Source organism: Taurulus bubalis (genome assembly GCF_910589615.1).
Source record: "Taurulus bubalis genome assembly, chromosome: 1".
Classification (NCBI taxonomy): domain Eukaryota; kingdom Metazoa; phylum Chordata; class Actinopteri; order Perciformes; family Cottidae; genus Taurulus; species Taurulus bubalis.
The window spans coordinates 3,048,461-3,073,052 of NC_136589.1; the positions used below are offsets into that span (position 1 = coordinate 3,048,461).

General features: G+C 45.2%; 1 protein-coding gene across 3 annotated transcripts in view; it reads left to right on the top strand.

Annotated features, from left to right (window-relative positions):
- Positions 1-8,315, top strand: part of tbx15 (T-box transcription factor 15) — a gene marked incomplete at its 5' end in the record, with an annotated part of 31,958 nt that extends 23,643 nt beyond the window's left edge. For all 3 annotated transcript variants that reach the window (XM_079232331.1, XM_079232332.1, XM_079232330.1), the window contains 4 exons: positions 515-682; positions 1,379-1,443; positions 5,328-5,425; positions 6,731-8,315. In XM_079232331.1, coding sequence (XP_079088457.1) covers positions 515-682; positions 1,379-1,443; positions 5,328-5,425; positions 6,731-7,542 — 1,143 coding nt within the window. In that variant the 3' untranslated portion in view covers positions 7,543-8,315. The remainder of the gene's footprint in view (positions 1-514; positions 683-1,378; positions 1,444-5,327; positions 5,426-6,730) is intronic.
- Between the last annotated feature and the right edge of the window lie 16,277 nt (positions 8,316-24,592).

A 24,592-nucleotide genomic window follows, 5' to 3' on the forward strand; every position in this document is an offset into this window, starting at 1 on the left:
TTATAATTGTTTATAAAAGCATTATAAACGTATTTATTTATATTTACTGTATCATTGTTAAACTTTATTGCTGCATGATTAGATGACTTCATATTTCATTTTGCATTTATTAACAGTTAACTCTGCTTTGTGCTGCTGCAGAATCCAAAGTGAGAACAATGCCTTATTAATGTTAATAAAACCTTTATTACAATCTAATAAACAGTTTTTTTTAGATTCTTGGGGGCATTTTTCTGCTTAATGCATGCATTTTTGTAGCAGATAATTATACACATATTAAGGCAGAAAATGTCCCAAAAAGTTATTTTATTCAAAGTATTTATTAACCTTAATAAGGAATTGTATTGTATTGCATTAGATTCCTTACCTGCAAAAATAATAGTTAACTTTTAACCCATGTATAGTTAACTGCTAATAACTGCATAATAACGTGTGTATTAGTCTTAATAAAGCAACAATAAAAGATGAATAAAGGCTTCAGAGTGATATAGCTGAACCTCCTTTCCTCCCTCAGATCATCCTGCACTCCATGCACAAGTACCAGCCTCGCGTCCACGTCATCAGGAAGGACTTCAGCAGCGAGCTCTCTCAGAACAAGGCGGTGCCGAGCGGCGACGGGGTCAAGACCTTCAGCTTCCCCGAGACCGTCTTCACCACCGTCACGGCCTACCAGAACCAGCAGGTACTGACTTGCATCATTGGTGTTGTCGTGCAACAATGTTGTTGTTTTTTTCAATCCCTGCAACTTTTCTCTCATCAACTGTTATTAAACTTATTAAATGTTTCCACTTGTACTCCTAAAACTAAACATCTGGATAATGGAGCTAATTAGCAGGACGACTTGGCCCGATAGGAACCAACAGAGTTTCCTTCTCGATGCTGTAAAGAAAACTAAATAAACATATATATATACCGTAAAAGTCGGGTTACAAGCCGCTCCTACCTCCGGTCAGTGTCCCGCTGTACCAAGCTAGGAGCAGAGCTAGCTAGCGCTGCTGCTAGCTCCCCGCTGCTGCTGCTACTGCCCGCGTCCCCTCTGCCCGAGTCGGGTGTCGAGCCGGGGCTGGTCCCGCTACCTTCGGTGGTTGTCGAGGAGCTAGCGGAGAGCTAGCGAAAGTTAGTGGAGTGCTAGCGGAAGTTAGCGGGGGAACTAGCATGAGCGCCAGCTGGCTACAGCGGGGAGCGAACGGGGACACTGACCGAAGGTAGTAGCGGCGCGTAACCAGACTTATAAGGTACAAGCAAACAAAGAAGGACTTGCAGCCTTCAGTATAAACTGCTATAAGTCATCCACAGATAGCACAGAGATGTTGGCGTATTCAAGGGGTTTGGGAAAACAGTTGCAATCAACTTTTAATCTCCACATTCTTGTCTGCAGATCACCAGACTAAAGATCGACCGCAACCCGTTCGCCAAAGGATTCAGGGACTCTGGAAGAAACAGGTTCGTTACCACATCTGTCCTGTCTGTAGATTTATCCTAAATTCACTCAAAGTTACCATTACATCATGCCTCATTTGCATATGACACAACATTTGATTAAACGTTGTTATAGTTTTTCTTTTATACAACACAATAAATCCTCCTCTTAGTGTCGGTGATGAAGTGGTGAAGTTTCATGGTGATATCTATGAGTTCATGTTTTGACCCTATTCTCTCTCTCACGCACACACACACACACACACACACACACACACACACACACACACACACACACACACACACACACACACACACACAGAAAACGTGACTGGTCAGACCTTTTTTTTTATGTCAGCTGTTGCATGAGCTGCGTCGTCACCACAGGTGTGCCGGTGTCATCCAGACAAAGCGCTCCCATTGGCTGATGACATTGTGATGTCATCCAGACAAAGCGCTCCCATTGGCTGATGACACTGTGGTGTCATTCAGACAAAGCGCTCCCATTGGCTGATGACACTGTGATGTCATCCAGACAAAGCGCTCCCATTGGCTGATGACAATGTGATGTCATCCAGACAGAGCGCTCTCATTGGCTGATGACACTGTGGTGTCAGCCAATGAGAGCGCTCCCATTGGCTGATGACACTGTGGTTTCCTCCTCACTCTCTTCTTCTCCAGCTTCTCTCCTCTCTCCCAATCCGTCTCTGAGTTATGATACACACCATTTGTGGAGGAGAGGAGGAAGCAGAGGAGAGGAGAAAGCAGAGGAGAGGAGAAAGCAGTGGAGAAAAGGAAGCAGAGGAGAGGAGAAAGCAGAGGGGAGGAGAGGAGGAAGCAGAGTATAGGAGGAAGCAGTGGAGAGAAGGAAGCAGAGGAGAGGAGGAAGCAGAGGGGAGGAGAGGAGGAAGCAGAGGGGAGGAGGAAGCAGAGGAGAGGAGGAAGCAGAGGGGAGGAGAGGAGGAAGCAGAGGATAGGAGGAAGCAGTGGAGAGAAGGAAGCAGAGGAGAGGAGGAAGCAGAGGGGAGGAGAGGAGGAAGCAGAGGGGAGGAGGAAGCAGAGGAGAGGAGGAAGCAGAGGGGAGGAGGAAGCAGAGGGGAGGAGGAAGCAGAGGAGAGGAGGAAGCAGAGGAGAGGAGAGGAGGAAGCAGAGGGGAGGAGAGGAGGAAGCAGAGGGGAGGAGAGGAGGAAGCAGAGGGGAGGAGGAAGCAGAGGATAGGAGGAAGCAGAGGAGAGGAGGAAGCAGAGGATAGGAGGAAGCAGTGGAGAAAAGGAAGCAGAGGAGAGGAGAAAGCAGAGGGGAGGAGAGGAGGAAGCAGAGTATAGGAGGAAGCAGTGGAGAGAAGGAAGCAGAGGAGAGGAGGAAGCAGAGGGGAGGAGAGGAGGAAGCAGAGGGGAGGAGGAAGCAGAGGAGAGGAGGAAGCAGAGGGGAGGAGAGGAGGAAGCAGAGGATAGGAGGAAGCAGTGGAGAGAAGGAAGCAGAGGAGAGGAGGAAGCAGAGGGGAGGAGAGGAGGAAGCAGAGGGGAGGAGGAAGCAGAGGAGAGGAGGAAGCAGAGGGGAGGAGGAAGCAGAGGGGAGGAGGAAGCAGAGGAGAGGAGGAAGCAGAGGAGAGGAGAGGAGGAAGCAGAGGGGAGGAGAGGAGGAAGCAGAGGGGAGGAGAGGAGGAAGCAGAGGGGAGGAGGAAGCAGAGGAGAGGAGGAAGCAGAGGGGAGGAGGAAGCAGAGGAGAGGAGGAAGCAGAGGGGAGGAGGAAGCAGAGGAGAGGAGGAAGCAGAGGAGAGGAGGAAGCAGAGGGGAGGAGGAAGCAGAGGAGAGGAGAGGAGGAAGCAGAGGAGAGGAGGAAGCAGTGGAGAGAAGGAAGCAGAGGGGAGGAGAGAAGGAAGCAGAGGGGAGGAGAGGAGGAAGCAGAGGGGAGGAGGAAGCAGAGGAGAGGAGGAAGCAGTGGAGAGAAGGAAGCAGAGGGGAGGAGAGAAGGAAGCAGAGGGGAGGAGAGGAGGAAGCAGAGGGGAGGAGAGGAGGAAGCAGAGGAGAGGAGGAAGCAGAGGAGAGGAGGAAGCAGAGGAGAGGAGGAAGCAGAGGGGAGGAGAGGAGGAGGGGAGGAGGAAGGAGAGGAGGAGAGGAGGAGAGGAGGAGAGGAGGAGAGGAGGAGAGGGGTGTACACTGAAGCAGCAGATCCCTGCGCACATGAAAGCCTCCATCTGGTCTGCATTATTGCTGCTAGACATTTGAAACATCTTTTTTTTCCGTTTTTCAAAACAATAGGCTGCTTGATTTATGAGCTGGCGTTAGAATTTCATTGCAGGAAAGCGACAGATGAAAAGATAACGGAGCGAGAGATATTTGTCTGTGGAGAGAGAAAATGAATTTATCTCCGTGACTCCCTCGCTTCAGTCGGCCATGTTGGGTCTGAGCGTCTTTTCTTTGCGTCTGCTTGTTTCAGTCATGGATATATATATGTATATATATATATATATATATATATATATATATATATATATATATATATATATATATATATACATATACATATATATATACATGGATATATTGTTAGTGAGCCCTGACCTTTACACTGCTGATGACACTAATTATAGTCATTTAGGAGTTTATTGTTCTCGTATTGTCAGTCACTCTGGGGATTCTGTTTTTTTTTTTTTGGTGCCAGATCTGATTTTAAATGCTGCTGGTTGTTTTTAATAATTTTATGTATTTGTTATAATGTAATATTATTATTTGTGTTATTATTTATACTTCATTTTTAAAGGTTTATTTTTTTTAATGAACTATTAATAATAAGAATAATAATATTAATATATGCATAAAGTTGTATTTATTTATATATATTTTTAAAGGTGTGCTCTACGGTAGATGACAATAAGCCTAAGAGTAATAGAGCTAGAGGGAGGATGTATCGTCATCGTCACACTGGTTCACTCCATAATTATTATTATTTTTAACTTAATTCTGCAAAAGTTGCCTCAAATTGCTGCAGCGAGGAGCTGCAGACATTAAAAGAGGGAGCGAGCGCCGTTAACGGTCTCCAGGGAAAGGTTATTTTCTGTATTTTAGCGGTTCCCTGTGGAGCGTGAGCAACTGGTTCCACATTAATAGAATTAATGATCCTTTCAGATGAGGCTTTCCTTCTTAGCTTCCTAACACAGACGCTCAGGTGTGTCGCCGTGTGTTGGGTTCATGCGTATGAAAGGAGCCGTGATCGAGGGCCCCGGCCTCTGAGGGCCCCGGCCTCTGAGGGCCCCGCTAACGAGGCCCTGAAATAACACGGCGAGCAGGAAGTAAATCAACAGGAAGGAGAACGTGTTCGGATGGAACGTCACTCAGATTTATGAGCTCAGTAAAATCAAACCTGGTTTAATGCTCCAGTTTCCTGTGAGGAGATGAATGCATTATTATTATTATTATTATTATTATTATTATTATTATGCACTAATATTCTCTCATATCCACCAACACACAGACGGGCATTGGGGAAATGTTTTGTGACTGTTGGAAAGTTAAAAGTAGCGTTTATTTATATGGAACTTTAAAAAAAGAAACATTGTTACAAGAATCTTAAAGTTAATAAGGAAAATAAAATTACTTATATCTTGAGACGATGCAAACTGGAAAAGATTATTATTATTAGAATACAAATGAGTCCATATACAGGACTGCATGAATGATGAAGAAATGTTTTAATATATTTTTGTTATATACAAAATGTATTGATCAAAAGGGAAAACAAAAAAATATACAAAATTAAGGGAATTTATTTATATTATTTAATGTGTCAGTTTTAATGTCAATAAAGATTAAATAGGGAAGATAAAAGAAGGATAATGAATAAATTCTTTAAGTTTTTAACAGCTGAACATTGGCTCATTTCCCGTCCTCTCCCCTGTGTCTCCTCAGGACCGGCCTGGAGGCCATCATGGAGACCTACGCCTTCTGGAGGCCTCCGGTGAGGACGCTCACCTTCGAGGACTTCACCAACATGCAGAAGCAGCAAGGTGAGAACAGAGCAGGTTTTTTTATGGTGGATTTATGGATTTAGCTCGTCTACTCTGAATATTTCTCCCCTGAAAAAGACGCATTCGACCCCATGAACTCATCGGTTGTCCTCAGCTTGAGCTCGGCCACGTCTGGTGAAGTCTCCGCCCCGACGTTTAAAAAACACCCCCCAAAAAAAGCCTGTCCCTTTCTGGACGGCGTCAGCGCGGGACGAGGTCCTGGCCGCTCCTCTGCAGGGTCAGCGTGACGGGACGCTCCGCATCCTGCTTGTTGTCAAGAAACTCCTCCAAAGAGATCGAGTTCAATCAAAGTCCTGTGTGTGTGTGTGTGTGTGTGTGTGTGTGTGTGTACCCTTTTCCCTTCATATAATCAACTGCTCCCCCTCGGCGCTGAAGCACCTTGAGCGCTTCTCACTAGAGGAAAACATGACATCACCAAACTATTCTTCTCTCTCTCTCTCTCTCTCTCTTCACCCCCTCCCTCCATCCTCTGCACTGCAGAGATATTATCGAATGCATATGGTGCAAAATCAGAACCTCAGCCAAGCGAGTCCTGGATTGTTTAGTTCTGCTTCCTCCTCCTCTTCCTCCTCGTTTGAGGGTTAAAGCTGAATTTCTCCTCCAGATGAAATCCGGCCAAATTCTCCTTAATAGAGGAACCCTGGATGGATGTCCCACAGCTATTGCTTCTCTCTGCACTGTGCAGCCGCCTCCAGTCTAGACCTCAGGAAGCCAAACTACATGGGACTTTTAGCTTGAGCACATTCATAATGAATTGCATGCAGAACACCTGCGCACACCTGGTGGTAGAGAGGCTCCGCCTCCTGGGAGCAGCAGGAAGCACTGAGACACAAAGCACCTGCACATCCGTAAATACGTTGTGGACTTGATTTAGGGAGATCGTCTCTTTAGAAACCAATATATTACCATTTCTGCTAAATATTAGTCTTCTGGATTACACATCTTTCATTTGCAATCTGTCAGTGAGTCATCTGAAACTAATATTGGGCGACTTTTCTCTGACTATTCTTTCTTGAAACCAACCTATTTTTAGGCTTCTGCTCGAAAATGTCTCACCCAAACTGAAAAGGGTGTGTCTCTGCAACCACCAGGGCTGTTTGAATAATGCTGCTGTTCTAATAAAAGAGTATAATGTGAGATGTGTAAATATCAGTCTATATGTTACTGGTTATGAGTAAATGAAGAAGTGAATTATACAGTTGTTATAGCGATATCTGCCATAGAGCCGTATGGGCTCCACAGTCTGAAAGCATCTGAACCTCACGCTCTGCGTTTGCTCTCCAGGTGGAAGCACTGGCTCCTCCCCCACCGCCTCCAGCACGGGGACCCCCTCCCCGTCCGGGGCGGCTCACCTCCTGTCCCCCTCCTGCTCCCCGCCCACCTTCCACCTGGCGCCCAACACCTTCAACGTGGGGTGCCGGGAGAGCCAGCTCTGCAACCTGGGCCTGTCCGAGTACCCGTCCTGCGCCCGCAGCAACATGGCGGCCCTGCAGGGCTACGGCGGCCTGGCCGACGGCTCCTACGGACGGCTGCAGGCCGCGGGCGGCGGCGTGGCCTCCGCCCAGCCCTCCGAATCCTTCCTGCCGCAGAGGACTTCCTCCCTGCAGGGCGGCGGTCACGGCGGCGGCGGCGGCCCCGTAGCCAAGATGGACGCCTACGGCGGCCAGCTGGGCTCCTTCCCGGCCTCGCAGCTCCAGTACGTGATGCAGGCCGGCGGCGGCGGTGGCTCCGGCCCCGGCTCGTCCTCCTCGTCCGGCTCCTCCCCTTCCTCCGCCCACATGTTCGGCGGGAGCCACCACCACGTGCAGCAGGGCTCCTACAACGCCTTCTCCCTGCACAACCCTTACAACCTGTACGGATACAACTTCCCCACCTCCCCCCGCCTGGCCGCCAGCCCCGAGAAGCCGCAGGGAGGCCTGCTCTGCTCCTCGTCGCCCGCCGGCGCCTTCGGCGAGCGCCAGTACCTGTCCAACGGAGGCATGGACACCATGCACATGATCGGCAACGCCAGCGGCGGCCAGCAGGGCGGCGGCGGCGGCCCCTGCGACGGCCGCCAGTACGGCTCCTCCTCTCAGATGTCCATGCACATGGTGTAGGAAACAAGGGTTCCGCCGAAGAAGAAAACCTCCGAAGCCGGTTCGGTTTGAAGCGGAACCGCCGGCGTTAAACAAACCTTTCAGAAAGAGGATATGAATTGTTTTTGTTGTTTTTAAAAGACACTCCATCGCGTTACAAAGCATTATAGAGGGAGTCCAAACTGTTATTTAATTGCCTTTTTGTGTTAATGAAGAGAAGATTGGACCTGAAAGAAGAGACTCGCCGCACTCAGAGGGATTAAACCGCCGTGGTGCAATACAGCAACGCTTCTTCTCAATGACTCGTTCTCCGGTGCTTTGGTTTTTTCGGGTTCTCAAAGTTCTCACTGCGACCCAGAAGGTTCTGAAGAAGCTCCGGGTCGCTTTGAGGTGGAACCCGGTCCGTCACACACCTCCATCAACCCGTTACCCTCACAGACTGGATTGCCTATTTTTGAGTGGATTACCTTTTTTTTTTTTTTTTTTGCATATATATATGAAAAGATGGCGAAATGCAATCAATAACATAAGCTTAAAAAAGTTGTCGTGTGAAAAGATATAAAAAGCAGCAATAGCAGAAGCAGAGTAATTAAAGTATGTGTTGGTGTGTTGTAGAGATGTGTATTTAAGTGCTGAGCATTATAACAAAGTTAAAGGTCAAGTTATAAAGAACATGTGTGAAGAAAAAATGAGATGGCAAAAAGTAAATTCTTTTTTTGAGGCATTTTGAAAAAATGTAAATACAGGTGCCAAGCACGTAAAAAAAAAGCTCAATAAACGTTTTAATTCATGTCCATGGTTTTGATTATTTTATCGTGTTACAAACGCTGTCTTTTTGTTTTCACAAAACATGAAGTTGCTCATAAAAAACATCATATTTTGAAGCACATAAGTGAGACGGATTACAACGTTTACTGCGACCAACAAACGACACGTGACCCGGACGGTTAATTGCAGATTAGCTTATGATGAACTGTGTTTTTAATGAGGACGCAGCGGTCGGTCACGGGCCTTTAGGCAACAATAACCACGAGTGACATGATTATTAATCGCCCAAGAGAGCGTTTCTTGGCTCTTAAAACATCTGCTGTGCACCACATCACAGACCTCAGCTTCAAACGCTGATGCAACGCATCCATCATGAACCGACGGAGGAAAAGACCCGAAAAGAGAGAAAGAAAGAAAGAAAGAAAGAAAGAAAGAAAGGACTAATTTTCTCCCTGCTGGTTCTGTTTATGACGAGATGAGGACTAAAGCTCTTTGTGCCAACTGCACATAAATACTGCACCTGTTTAAAGAGACAGAGAAATCCCCTTTGTAATCACGAGAGGGAGACTTGCAGCGTCCAGGATCTTTTACCCGGGAGGCCAATCAGCGTCCATTACACGCATGTCTGCAGCTCCCGTCCCTCCCAATCACTTCCCATCATGCGGATACGGCTCCGGCCATGAAATATCATATCTGAGGCATCATCAGAAACACGAAAAGGAGGGGAGGCGGGTTGTCCGTGGAGAACGAGACCCCACTATTGGAAACACCTGTTTCATTTTCTGCTTTTTTCTTTCTTTCTTCCCCCAAAGCGTGACTTCCAATAATGAGCAGGCGACCGGAGAGAAGCGCATGGTTTCATAATTTGGCTCCGCTCCATCTAGCTGGACGCTATTTCCCCCCCAATAATTATTCAGGTTGTTTGTTGGCTAGCAAGGCCCATCTTCACCGGCGCTTTAGCTCAGCGCTAAGCGAGGAGAGGAACTTGTGAGATGACACAACGCAGCCGGTCGGCTCTCATGCCGCTAACTATCCGTCACTCGTAAGTGGAAAAGAATGGCCGAGGAACTCCTTTCATCCTGAGACTCGGGTTCTGAAACCAGAAACAATCACAATGATTGATTAACAAATGTGACACTGGAACCAGCGGAAGAGATACAGGACCGTGTGTGTGTGTGTGTGTGTGTGTGTGTGTGTGTGTGTGTGTGTGTGTCGCTAACGATGACATCCGGCGCTCTAATCTGCAGCTTTTTTGCGGCCATGTTTTGAGTGACGGCAGGCCGACTGGAGGGTTTACCCATAATCCCCTGCCTGTCTCTGTCGCTGATCTTTCCCTTCCAACACGTTTTCAGACATTTTAACGGACTCAAGAATCTCTGGGGATCTAAAAAAAAGAGGAGAGGGGGCGGGGCTTCAATTTATTGGTCTTTGGTTTGTCTTTTGGCTCCGAGTTTATATCAGAAATTCCTTGTAAACCCGCTTGTGTTCTTCTTCTTCTTCTTCTTCTTCTTCTTCTTCTTCTTCTTCTTCTTCTTCTTCTTCTTCTTCTTCCTCTTCTTCCTCTTCCTCTTCCTCTTCTTCTTCTTCCGGACTTCCTCGACTCTTCCCAGTAAATCCTGGCTGACAGCAGACGTGGACCCTCTTCTCCGAGGTGTTGCAGTGTGTCGAGGCACTAAATCACAAAAGGGCTTTCACATACCTTCAAGCCAGGGGCTGTGTGTGTGTGTGTGTGTGTGTGTGTGTGTGTGTGTGTGTGTGTGTGTGTGTGTGTGTGTGTCTTTTTTCTTCTTCTTCTCCTTCAAGGAACATCTTGAAACTATTTTCTGATTGATAAAGTCATGATACAGATGTCAAGTCTGGTGATGTGGCCAATGTTTCTACAGAGAAGAGGAAGAGGAGGAAGAGGAAGAAGAAGAAGAAGAAGAAGAGGAAGAGGAAGAAGAGGAAGAAGAAGAGGAGGAAGAGGAAGAAGAGGAGGAAGAAGACTGACAGATGGAAATACATTTATTTTTCATAATCAAATCTTGAAATGATGAAGACAAATTAAATTATACTTTAATAAATATTTCATTCCACTTGTTTATTTTTTAGAAGGGACCAACACACTGAGCGTGACGACAGTGACAATAAATAAAATTGTAATCATACCCTCTAGTGAAATAAAATCTGGTTTGAATTTAAATCAATAATTTAATAACTTGTTTACAAGACATTTAGTCCACGAGCATCTTTGGATGGATGAAAATAATAATAAAACTAAACTAAATTAAGACATACAACTCAAAACAACGTGGAAAAACAACATTAAAGGACAACAATAAGTTAATTTGTGTTATTCACTATGAATAATATAAAAGTGACAAAGATCATCAGCTTGTGATCGTTAGATAAAACAGAGAGGAAGTCACAAAACTAAATGTTTGGATTATTTAATCCATTAATACCACCAAACTGAGTTGTGTTAGATATAGTTTAATAATATTATTAATAAAAAAAAAACATGATCTGGTCAACTTGTATTTAGTTAATAGTTCGTAGTAGTAATAGTTAGTCACCAAACTGATTTATAATCTACAAAATGCAGATTATTTTGCTTTACTCAACATAAAGATGAGCAACAATGTAACAATATGTGAATGTGACCTCCTCAACTTTATTTAGTTGGACCAACTAGACTTCACTTTGTTCTTCCAGCTAAACTCACACAAATAAATGTTTTTAGTTTTACGGAACTGGTTTTCATGGATATAAAGTTGTGCTTTAAGTGAAGTTAAAACAATTAATTTCACACTATTTTAGTCCGGTGGAAAAGTTCATTTATTAAAACACAAAACTGAAATGTCAGACTTTTGTATTAAATGTTCAAAAGACGACAGATTGTGTAAATAACAATAAACGTGTTTAAGCTCAAGATAACAGACAAGAATGTGAATCATAAAACGTTCATTCAGCTGCTGTTCATGTCGTCACATGACACAGATATTAAAAGGTGTTTCTCTCCCAAAAGATATTTTAATTACCAATAAAATGAAATCAAACCACCGGCAGACTGAAACGTGTGTTCTTCTCCACAAACAGCCACATTCTCCTTTTTTATTTTATTTTTTCTGGACGAGAGAAGAAAGACGGGCAGTCGAGGGAAAAGTAAATTTAGAACAGATTTGAAATGGACAGACGAGAGGAAGATCAGAAAGGAGATGTGGAAAAAGATTGAGGGCTTCCTGTGAGGAGGAAACGTCAAAGTGGAAACACACACATGTAGAAACACAGAGTTGTGTTTGTAGATTAACAGAGAAACACAACTGTGAGGTGAGAACAGAGACATGAGATGCAGACATGTTTATTTATGACTTCATGTCCAGTTGACTCAGGATGTTGAATGATTACTATCATATGTTATTCTGATGGAGACAATAACATACAGCGTCCAATCCACACGGGATTACAATGTTGTTACCATGGATACATGTTTATCTTTTAAACGCAACATGTTGCGTCACGTTTTGTCCATTTTTCTACAGTTGAGACAAAAAAATAACCATTGATTTGTTGATTTAGAAACATTGGGATCTTGTCTAGAATTTTAAATAGTCTTATAACCACAGACTGATGTTTTGAAGCTTCTATACAACCAGAGGAGTCGCCCCCTGGTGGACATTAGAGAGAATGCAGCTTTAACATATGAAGCATAGACTTCTATTCAACCAGAGGAGTCTGCACCTTGTGGACATTAGAGAGAATGCAGCTTTAAAACATGAAGCATATACTTCTATACAACCAGAGGAGTCGCCCCCTGGTGGTCAGGAGAGAGAATGCAGCTTTAACACATGAAGTATAGACTTCTATACAACCAGAGGAGTCGCCCCTGGTGGTCAGGAGAGAGAATGCAGCTTTAACACATGAAGCATAGACTTCTATACAACCAGATGAGTCGCCCCCTGGTGGTCAGGAGAGAGAATGCAGCTTTAACACATAAAGCATATACTTCTATACAACCACATGAGTCGCCCCCTGGTGATCAAGAGAGATAATGCAGCTTTAACACATGAAGCATATACTTCTATACAACCAGAGGAGTCGCCCCTGATGGTCAGGAGAGAGAATGCAGCTTTAACACATGAAGCATATACTTCTATACAACCAGAGGAGTCTCCCCCTGGTGGTCAGGAGAGAGAATGCAGCTTTACCACATGAAGCATATACTTCTATACAACCAGAGGAGTCACCCCCTGGTCAGGAGAGAGAATGCAGGTTTAGGACGCGTCCACATCGGCTTCTCTGCAGAACCAGAGGTTGCCGCCTGGTTTGTAATGATGGAGCCATCAGTGTGTTTGACAGAATCTCATAAAAATGCATTTTCAAGTTCAAACCGAGCTCTTTACTCTCAACCACAAGCCTCCATCTGTATCCTCTACTAAACGTAATCCTTTAAACTGACATCAGTCCTTATTTAAGAACAGAATACTGCAGTTTTCATGGTTTCACACACATCGCATGTTCAGCTTGACACACACACACACACACACACACACACACACACACACACACACACACACACACACACACACACACACACATTCTCCCTCTCAGCGATGGCATGCAGGTCAACAGGAAACAGTCCAAATGATCTTTCTCCTCTTCCTCAGGAGGGAAAAGAGATGTTTGAGATACGGTGGGCTCGGGCCGGGGCAGGTGGTTCTGATCAAGCCCCCCCGGCCCCGGCCCGTCCCACGGTGCCGCGGCCTGCTGAGTACAAAGACGCCCCGCCGGGGCGCCCCCCGCGTCTAAATGAGAGAGGTCCGGTGCCGTGTGGAGGCTCGCGGTCAGGCCCTCGGAGATCATAGCGGATAGTGTGACTGAGGGGACGGTGACCCGGATATCAACCCCCCCCTCCGTAGAGGGATGGTTTTAGAGTGTGAGAACCGTACTGGTGGAGTGTGAGCAGGGTGTGAAGTAGTAAAGGTAGCAACCAACCCAACGCCGCCTCACAGCCTTAAACCCTGAACCCTTTCTCTGACGTCAACCTCAATGGTCGAGTGTGACGTATATTATGGACAATTATGGGGTTTATTGTATGTTTTTTACATCTTCCAGGCTTTTAGCCGCACAACATTTGACTTTGACTTGACTTGATTTGATATGGACATCACAGTGGCATGACATTACATTTAGCTGACGCTTTTATCTAAAGCGACTTCCAATAAGAGCATTCAACCATGAGTACCGTAAAAGTCGGGTTATACGCCGCTACTACCTCCGGTCAGTGTCCCGCTGTAGCAAGCTAGTAGCAGCTCTAGCTAGCGCTGCTACTAGCTCCTAGCTGCTGATGCTACTGGCCGAGTCCCCTCTGCCCCAGTCGGGTGTCGAGCCGGGGCTGGTCCCTACCTTTGGTGGTTGTCGGGGAGCTAGCGGAGAGCTAGCATAAGTTAGCGCGGAACTAGCATGAGCGCCAGCTGGCTACAGCGGGGTGCAAATGGGGACAATGACCGAAGGTTGTAGCGGCGTATAACCCGACTTTTACGGTACTAACTCAACAACTACAATTTCTTCAATAAAGTTAAACGACATGCTAACAGGATGTAACATGTAAGTGCTACTCTCCTTATTCAAGGTATAGGCGAAACATATGTGTTTTTAACATTATAACATACATTTATGCACACAAACCAGATGCACTGTGTTGAGTGTTCGTCCACAGGAGGCTAAAAAAAATACAAAATATGATAAAATAAAAAAAGAGAATAGATCCTCAAATGCACACACAAAGTGAAAGTGTGTGTTACAGAGCTGTGTGATGAGAGGCCATTGCCAAATAATCAATGCACTGGTCTTTGAGGAAACGGCGTCCATCAGGTGTCCGAGCTGGAGAACCGACGTGATGAACCCGGAGCGACCGCCATACAGGTGTGTAGTTGTGTGTAGATGAATAAGTGTGTTCTAACAGGGTTCCTCCCTTGTCCTTCTGAGAGGAGGAGTCAGAGTCTTCCATTCGCTTCACTCGTTATGTTTTTTCCCAGAAACATTTTTCCTCGACGTTTAAAGCAAACGGACGACCCGAGCGGCCATTTTTTTTAAAAATGTCTGCAGCTCAACCGCGCATGCTTTCTGTAAATCACCTTTTTATAACGCTTGTCACGTAAAATGCTACTATGAGCGTGTCCGCTGTGTTAAACCGTGTCCGCTGGCCTGATCCCCCTCCTCCCTCCCCGCTCCACCTCCATCACCGCCATCAATCTATCCGCGCATGCCTCGCCGGTGCGTGTCTGAATGCGGGTTTTGCGAGCGGCAGCTGCGCTCCCTGGCGGACCTCACCTGCACCGGGCCCGGCGCAGACTGGCAGAGATTTCACGGAGACATTCCCAGTGAGCAGAATGTGTGACTTGTAAACTCTGATGGAGCGGCACTCCGTCGTGGGCCGGGTCGCTCGACTAAACGCTGTGGTAATAACCCTCTCGGGGGGGAGGAGGTAGGGACGGGGGGGGTGGATAACAGGCCCGATGAAAGCCGGATCCCACCCATAATCATTGTGCGGCTCGGCCTGGATCGCATTGGGACATGCGCCCAGAGCGGGAAACAGGAAGCCGTGCTCCTTTAGCTTGTTGTCAGCACACGGACCAAATACTTGAACTCTGCCAAACCCCTTTTTTAAGTCCCTGAAATGCACAGCCGGAGGACACCGTCTGCGGACGCTTGTGTTTTGTGCGGCGACAGCGTGCGTCCTCCAGTGCATAAATCCAGGACGATCTTCACTTAATCAATCAAAATGCATTGTGTGTGGATGCTTCATGGGTCGGGGGTCTGGGGTACTTATGGACGCTTGTTTTGCTGAAATACAATCCAAAAACTAACAGTTGCGAGTTGGCTTCTTCTCTGTTGACAACTCGTCAAATTCCGACGCACAGATGTGAGCCTTCAGCATCTGTCGGACGCTATTGCTGCAACACATGTTTATTTATATCTGTTGTTCTTCAAAATGCAGCCCAAAAGCCATGAAGTCGTCTGCTTGCTCCTATAGGCTGTGGATGTGAAGTGGCCGCCACCATCTTGGCTTTTTTTGCAACCAGTGAACAAGAGGTGACCATATTTGGACTGAAGAAGAAAGACGCAGAAAGGTCGGGTCTGGTGTCGACCTGTCAATCACCTTGTAGCCCCGCCCCTAAAGCGCCCCCTGCTTTATGGTCTGTTTGACTCTATAATGACCATAATAATCATGCTGTATTGAAGAAGACTTTAAACTAGAGATTGAGACATAAACTCATGTTTACAATGTTTACTGAGGGAATAAATCAAGAGAAGTAGAGTCATTTATATAGACTTCTATACAACCAGAGGAGTCGCCCCCTGCTGGTCAGGAGAGAGAGTGCAGCTTTAACACATGAAGCATAGACTTCTATACAACCAGAGGAGTTGCCCCCTGCTGGTCAGGAGAGAGAATGCAGCTTTAACACATGAAGCATATACTTCTATACAACCAGAGGAGTCGCCCCCTGGTGGTCAGGAGAGAGAATGCAGCTTTAACACATGAAGCATATACTTCTATACAACCAGAGGAGTCGCCCCCTGCTGGTCAGGAGAGAGAATGCAGCTTTAACACATGAAGCATAGACTTTTATACAACCAGAGGAGAGAATGCAGCTTTAACACATGAATTATAGAGTTCTATACAACCATAGGAGTCACCCCCTGTTGGTCAGGAGAGAGAGTGCAGCTTTAACACATGAAGCATATACTTCTATACTACCACAGGAGAGAATGCAGCTTTAACACATGAAGTATAGACTTCTATACAACCATAGGAGTCACCCCCTGTTGGTCAGTAGAGAGAATGCAGCTTTAACACGTGAAGCATTGACATCACTTTTCAGAACCGTAGCTTGCCGCCTGGTGTGTGTGTGTGTGTGTGTGTGTGTGTGTGTGTGTGTGTGTGTGTGTGTGTGTGTGTGTGTGTGTGTCTGTCCTTGTTTAAATCAGGGACGACCTCTTCACTTAATCAATCAAAACGTTTCATGGGGTCGTTCCGGGGTCAACTTTATTTGCGTGTCGGAACACAAGAGGCGAAGGTGACCGCTGTCTGGTGGATTTGGTTTTCTCTAAACCGATCACCAGATTCCTTTGAAGCCGACAGGTGACGCGTTGCCATCACAACATACTTTGTGTTTTAAGAGCGGAATGGCAGATCTTCAGGTGCTCAATGCGTGGGTCCTCAGACAGGCGGGTACCCAGCATCCATCTGGGGAGCGTTTAAAAGGAAAGTGTCAAGGTTGCAGGCGGTCCCTCCACCAGCTGCACGGCTCAGCGGCAGGTGTGTGTTATTGTGCGTCTCCGGTTGTCGGTTTCTCTGAGAATATCTTTTAATGTCTGCGTTTACGGTGTGTAATGTAATGTACGGCCTCTTCCGCCGCTCACACAGATCAGGGTGTGTGTGTGTGTGTGTGTGTGTGTGCGTATCGAGAGTTCAGGTTCAGATGTCACATGTACACTTCATGAACCTCCCCTCAGCCTGATCCCTCACACCTGCTCCATAAAGGAATGCCAAGTTAAATTTACAGCCACGGGTAAAGAGGACGGCTCTGTGGCGTTCACCGCACAACCCGCTGACTGTGCAGAAGTTCAGTGCAATAACGTCAAGAATTAAGGATGTATGTGTATATATGTATGTATATATATATGTATATGTATATATCCATGCGATGTCTCACTCAGGTTTCTGTTGCCACCCAGCAGCAGGAGGGTGGATGGGATTTGTGTTGTGGAGTTCAAACCAATATAAAAGCTGATGTTCTACTGTTTTCATTGAGATTATGAAATATCAGAATGTCCACAATTTGGCAACTTGGAAAGTGAAAACAATGCAGGAGATAACATGAAAGGCCAAATACCCCTGTTGTGTGTTTTTACTACGCTGCAAGTATTCAAAGCTTGAAGCCTTTTTACATAACAAGTGATGAGTTAACTCACTTCAGTGACTGTTTACAAGCACACACATTCCACGTATGACAATGTTGAGAGTTTGGTATGTTCATATTATTCTGTTCAGATATTCCCATGTACGTCTTACTCTGAATGGAGCGTTTTGGGTTATGCTGATAATAAGCAGCTTTTAGGAGCATGCTTTGCACATGTGAACAGCTTAGTAAGAATATTTAGTTTTTCTGGATTTCTTTTGAATAAAACGTAATATTTTGTGTCATTTACTCTCCATTTACGTTGTGTTTTGAGTCACCGTTTTCATTTGTCCCTGAAGCCCGTTTCAATCTCTGATCCCTGTGACGTTAATAATAATGATGATGATGATGATGATGATGACATATCCAGGCGATGAAGGTTCTACATGTGTGTGTGATGGATTAGTGCAGCGGGAGCTTCACGTCCACAGCCCTGAATGCCGCAGAGTGACAGCTGCTCCTCGCTCTGAAGCGAGGGCCTCCTGGTCCCCTAAGAAGCACTTTACGCTTCTATCTCTTCATTGGACAAGAAGCCCCAAACTCTGAGGCTGACTTCTTGTAGTATCCAGCGATCAGAAGCTTCACGGCTGCATTACACCGGCTGACACGCCGGTGATTCACTCACTTTGTGATTCCTAAACAGGAGCGAAACAAAGTGGTTGCTATGAAAACTCACCGTTTTGTGGTCACAGGTGTGTGCTTATGGGGTATTTTACAAGGTCGTCAAATCAAGATGTACGTCATGAAGTGTGTGTGTGTGTGTGTGTGTGTGTGTGTGTGTGTGTGTATATATATATATATATATTACTGGGAGTGTGCTGCCATGTCTGTGGTCCAGATTGAGACCTCACACTCGTGTTTGGACTGCACATCTCAGGCCAGAGCCGCTCTCCCACGCCCGGCTCTTAATCCACTTAAACCCAATTACAAGACCGTTGCCGTGACCACCTTCCCCTAAGCCCCGCCTCCCCTCTGAGCGCCGCTCTCCCCGGCGCTGCTGTTATCTCAATTAGCTGGCGATACGGTCGTTGTTTTGGCTGCAGAGGTGAAGGCCGAAGGTGTCGACAGATGAGTTCCTACTTTGTGCAAAACGAGATTTAGGAAAGTGGTTTAAAGGTCAGAGGTCAGAGAGGCCAGACGCATCCACCCGCGCCACACTTTTCACGCTTTTAATTAATTTTAAACAAACAATCGGAAAGTGTTTGGGTTCGGTGACGAGCTGCTGTCACGGGTAATTGGTTTGTTTTCTCTGGAAACGGTGAAGACAGAACAAATGTGTTGTGAGTTTGTTGCATCACAGAAAACTGTGTTATAAGCAACGAGGACACATGTTTAAAATTAGTTTCCAAAATCCTGAAACAATAATCAGTATTCTCTGCTCTGAAGGGTTGATTACATATGTACATATTTATATGTGTAATGAGACTTGGTGCTAACCCGGCAGGTTAGCTCCTATGCTAACTAGCAATGTATTGCTCCATTAGTAACGTGCTTTGTCACTGATTAAACTCAGAACATGTAGCGGCGTCCAATATGTGAATGATCCAATAACCCCAAGTCAGCTGGACTGATTTTAAATAAAAGATACATTTAGTGTATTAACGTTTATAGAACTGAAATGAAAGATACTTTAGTATCGAGTCAGTGAAACATGTTTTGTTGAAAGCTGCTCAGCAAGTTGTTTTAAATGTAAAAATGTAACAGTGTGTAACAATATAACAGTGTGTAACAATGTAGCAGTGTGTAACAATGTAACAGTGTGTAACAATGTAGCAGTGTGTAACAATGTAGCAGTGTGTAACAATATAACAGTGTGTAACAATGTAGCAGTGTGTAACAATATAGCAGTGTGTAACAATGTAGCAGTGTGTAACAATGTAACAGTGTGTAACAATGTAGCAGTGTGCAACAATGTAGCAGTGTGTAACAATGTAACAGTGTGTAACAATGTAACAGTGTGTAAATGTAACAGTGTACTAATGTAACAGAGTGTAAATGTAACAGTGTGTAGCAATGTAACAGTGTGTAAATGTAACAGTGTGTACCAATGTAACAGTCTGTAGCAATGTAACAGTCTGTAGCAATGTAACAGTGTGTAAATGTAACAGTGTGTAACAATGTAACAGTGTGTACTAATGTAACAGTGTGTAACAATGTAACAGTGTGTAGAAATGTAACAGTGTGTAAATGTAACAGTGTGTAACAATGTAACAGTGTGTAGCAATGTAACTGTGTAACAATGTAACAGTGTGTAGCAATGTAACAGTGTGTAACAATATAACAGTGTGTAACAATGTAGCAGTGTGTAACAATGTAACAGTGTGTAACAATGTAACAGTGTGTAAATGTAACAGTGTACTAATGTAACAGTGTGTAACAATGTATCAGTGTGTAACAATGTAACAGTGTGTAAATGTAACAGTGTACTAATGTAACAGTGTGTAACAATGTCACAGTATGTAGCAATGTAACAGTGTGTAACAATGTAGCAGTGTGTACTAATGTAACAGTGTGTAACAATGTATCAGTATGTAACAATGTAACAGTGTGCAACAATGTAACCGTGTGTAACAATGTAGCAGTGTGTAATAATGTAAGTGTGTAACAATGTAACAGTGTGTACTAATGTAACAGTGTGTAGCAATGTAACAGTGTGTAAATGTAACAGTGTGTAACAATGTAACAGTGTGTAAATGTAACAGTGTGTACCAATGTAACAGTGTGTACCAATGTAACAGTGTGTAAATGTAACAGTGTGTACAATGTAACAGTGTGTAAATGTAACAGTGTGTACTAATGTAACAGTGTGTAACAATGTAACAGTGTGTAAATGTAACAGTGTGTACTAATGTAACAGTGTGTAACAATGTAACAGTGTGTAGCAATGTAACTGTGTAACAATGTAACAGTGTGTAGCAATGTAGCAGTGTGTAGCAATGTAACTGTGTAACAATGTAGCAGTGTGTAGCAATGTAACTGTGTAGCAATGTAGCAGTGTGTAGCAATGTAACTGTGTAACAATGTAACAGTGTGTAGCAATGTAGCAGTGTGTAGCAATGTAACTGTGTAACAATGTAACAGTGTGTAGCAATGTAACAGTGTGTAGCAATGTAACTGTGTAACAATGTAACAGTGTGTAGCAATGTAACTGTGTAACAATGTAACAGTGTGTAGCGTCTCTCCAGCACCACCCGTTGACTGAATCACAGGAAGTGGGCCTGTGGCTTCTTCTTCTTCTTCAGCTATGATGTTCTGTGGCCGAGAGGCGGAGAACCCGGCATTAGTTTGCCAGGAATTTAAACCGCTTGTGTCGGGGGAAAAGATCAACTATTCAAAACACAAACAAATGAAACAAATTCATGAGCTTAACATTCAGAGGTGGATTGTTTCAAGAAAATCCCTGACGGTCCAATGTTGTCGTACATATGAGGACACGTTGGACTGCATTGTTGTGCTTTTACCACTTGTTTAACTCCTCATGTGTTGGTTTACAGGAACACGTGATGTCATTCACAACCAGGAACCTGTGAGACCGGATGAAGGGTCTCTTAACTAAAGGAATGAAGAAGTTCATTCCAGTCATTTGAAAGCCGTAAGCACATCTAGATGATTACCGCAGGATAATAAACGGTTCATCCAGTCCGTTCTTCACAGACTCCACAGGAAGGCGCTGGCAGGCGGAAGGCGACGTGAAGTGCGCTCACTATTCGTTTATTACACCCTCAGACCGGTTAGGTTGTCAGAAACTGTAGAAGCGTAAACAGTCGGAGATGTCCAACATTAAAAGTTGTTATCGCTAACGTGTCGTAGTGCAGAGCGACATTATCGAGCCCGGCAGAGCTCACCGACAGCTGCGGACCGGTTTATATGAAGACGAGGTACCAAGAATATTAGCCGACAGCTGCTAATACGCTGCAGAGAAATCCTGAATTGGGTGTTAATTCTTAAATGGTTATGCTGAGCGCATTATGGAAGCATGCGCTCTGTGCTGTGCCCAGACCATTTGCAAAATCCAATTTGATACGACATTTTTATTTGTTTACGTGTCAGCGGGAACTCGGCGAAGACTCCACAGGCCGCCGCCGCGCGGCGAAGAGCCTCTCTGGAGGTTAAAGTTAAAGCAGCCGCTGTGCAGCCGGAGACGTGCTCCTCGCGGCCTGGAGGGCCACGAGTAATCCTATATTTCTTCTTTTTTTCTGCTTCTTCTTTATCTCCAGTGAGTGAGTTGCCAGCTTTAGTTGTGTCGGTTACAGAGCAGGCACGCTGGGGGCTATCTGGTTACGGCTGGCTGCGGCGGGGTGGGGGTACGGGGGGGTATGTTGAGTGGAAAACGGCCTCTAAAGCTCCTCTACTCACCTTTCGCAGTGACAACATTTAGCACGGTGTGCCTACCCCCCCCCCCCCCCCCCCCTCCCCCCCACCTTTATCCACATTTCCCTTTTTAAGGCTTCACAACCTGTTTTTGCAGCGATAGACGGACGAAGCGATTTCGCAGGAGTAAATGCCCTTCAACAGGTGGTCAGACATGAGAGGGGATACTGGTGGTGCTGGTGGCTGTGGTTTACAGCCGGGGGGGGTGGGGTGTTTGGGGGGGTCCTGGTCCCCCCCTCCCCCCCCGAATGTGACAAAATGCAAAGTGGAATTCGCCGGCCGCTCCGGTCCAGAATTGGCCCAGGGAAAGAGCATGTGAGAGGCACGATGGCATGTCCTTCGCGGTCCGGGCGAGCTTGGGTGACAGCTGCGATGTTTATAGGCCGGCTTCGATGACAGTCAGAGAGGGGAGGGGGAGGGGGGGGGGGGCGGCTCTTTTCAGACCAGGAATTAGGTTTGTCATCAGATTCTAAAATCCTTCTGATTTATGACATTTCCACTCCGGTTTTCCCTCTTTGACCCCCACCGACAGGCTCGCAGCTAGGAGACGATGACATTCGGCAAAACTGTTTGTTTGTTTGTTTGTTTGTTTGTTTGTTTGTTTACCTCTTGCTTTTGCCACAGAAGATCGATTGTCCCGTGAGCCGTGACGCGACGCCCACGAGCCACATCTCGCCGCTGGGTCGATGGAAATTATAATCATGTCGTGATTTATTGCTCTTTTTGTCTCGTGTACTTGGGGATGTATTTGGTAAAGTTTGTCTTGTTGCTCACTTCGGGGAAATGACTTTGCTCACAACTATTTATAGATTCACCTCCTCAAGTCTTCCAACCCACCAGCATGAAGTCTCTTTGTGACTACAACACAGTATGTATATTAAACGGGTGTTTTATAGAAGAGTGGATCACAGTTTAAAGACATTTAGATGTTCCATCTAACCTTCAAACACTTTGAACCCAACAAGGTTTTGGGTCAAATTAATTAGTGTAAATGTTTCAGATGCATTTGAAGATTTGGTTGGTGGAAGTCAGTCTTACCACCATGTGACTACAGAACTGATCTGAGGTTTAAAGTAACACAGCGGTTCTGGTTTATTTCTGCACTGATTGAAGACAGTTTTCTTTTGCTGTGACTGAAGACGAAAAAACTGCATTTGATGTAAAAGAGTGAAATGAGCATCACGCTGACGTGATGTACATGAAGTACTGACGTCTCCGGGTTGATGTCTGCGTTGGTATTTGACAGTTTTAGCCCTCAGATGAGTTGCACTGAAGAGGTGGAGCCTAAGTTTCTTTTATCCAGACGGTTTCTAAGAAGTAGACGTAGTAGTATTCTACTAAGCCTTGAATTCGGTCTTTTGGCGGTCACCTTCAACCAGTAAACAGGAAGTGACCATATCTGGACAGAGGAGGCGTGACGTAGAGACCTGTCAATCACCGTGTAGCCCCGCCCTAAAGCAGAGAGAAGACTTGAAACTAGAGATTGAGACATAAACTCATGTTTACAATGTTTACTGAGGGAATAAATCAAGAGAAGTAGAGTCATTTATATAGACTTCTATACAACCAGAGGAGTCACCACCTGGTGGTCAGGAGAGAGAATGCAGCTTTAACACATGAAGCATAGACTTCTATACAACCAGAGGAGTCACCACCTGGTGGTCAGGAGAGAGAATGCAGGTTTACTCCGATGAGCAAAGTTTCCTTCTCATCGGTCCCCTACCTCTTTGATCCCCTCCACACACCATGGTTCGCCTAATTAACAGAGATTATGTAAAGCTATCGTTTACATAATGTAAAACCTCGTCTGGTGAAAAGAGAGATTACACGGAGAGCAATGTCTCAGTTGACCAGGGAGCGAATACCTCGCCTGACAACCAATTAATGGGGAGATTAAGTGTGGAACATCTCTTTTAATAGGAGAGTGTCATCAATACCAGGACGGCCCGGTGGCAGTGCAGTTCACCAGGGTGGGGGCGGGGGTTATTTTAGGAATCAGCGTTTGGGAAATAACTGTGAAATGTTTGGTTTCACGATACAAAGTCAATGCTGAGATCAGAGGCTATTCAGTTTCTCTCCAGCCGACATCATGTCAAATCATCAGCTGGATCTTCAGTTTGAGCCTCTTCCATCATCAGCTTTACGAGTTGCTAATGAATGTGTGATTGTTATGGACAGAGAGCAGGACTCTGTGTTTAAGCACCAAGCATCACGATGCATGCAGTCAGAGTTAATGGACAATGTCGTTTACTCAGGTTGCATTTTTTATGTGAAGATGTCGACCATATTATCTGAGAGAATTGTTTCTTTTTGCTAATTTGCTATCAGAAAATGACTCTACTTCTCTGGTTGTTGGGAAGTCTATAGAAATGACTCTACTTCTCTGGTTGTATAGAAGTCTATAGAAAATGACTACTTCTCTGGTTGTATAGAAGTCTATAGAAAATGACTCTATTTCTCTGGTTGTATGGAAGTCTATATACATGACTCTACTTCTCTGATTGTATAGATGTCTATATAAATTACTCCTCTGGTTGTGTAGAAGTATATAGAAATGACTCTACTCCTCTGGTTGTATAGAAGCCTATGCTTCATGTGTTAAAGCTGCATTCTCTCTCCTGACCACCAGGGGGCGACTCCTCTGGTTGTGTAGAAGTCTATATAAATGACTCTACTTCTCTCTTGATTTATTCCCTCAGTAAACATTGTAAACATGAGTTTATGTCTCAATCTCTAGTTTCAAGTCTTCTTCACATAGACCATAAAGCAGGGGATGCTTTAGGGGCGGGGCTACAAGGTGATTGACAGGTCGACCCCTGAGCTACTAATAGAGTATTGGAACACACTCACCAGGACACGCGCTGCCATTGGCCTTTAAAATGATTTTTATCGTATTGGCGACTCCTCGCTCTGCACTGCTAATGCTAATGCTATTGCTAATGCTAATGTTGCTCTATGTCTGCTGGTTTTTGGGACACAGCAATAGT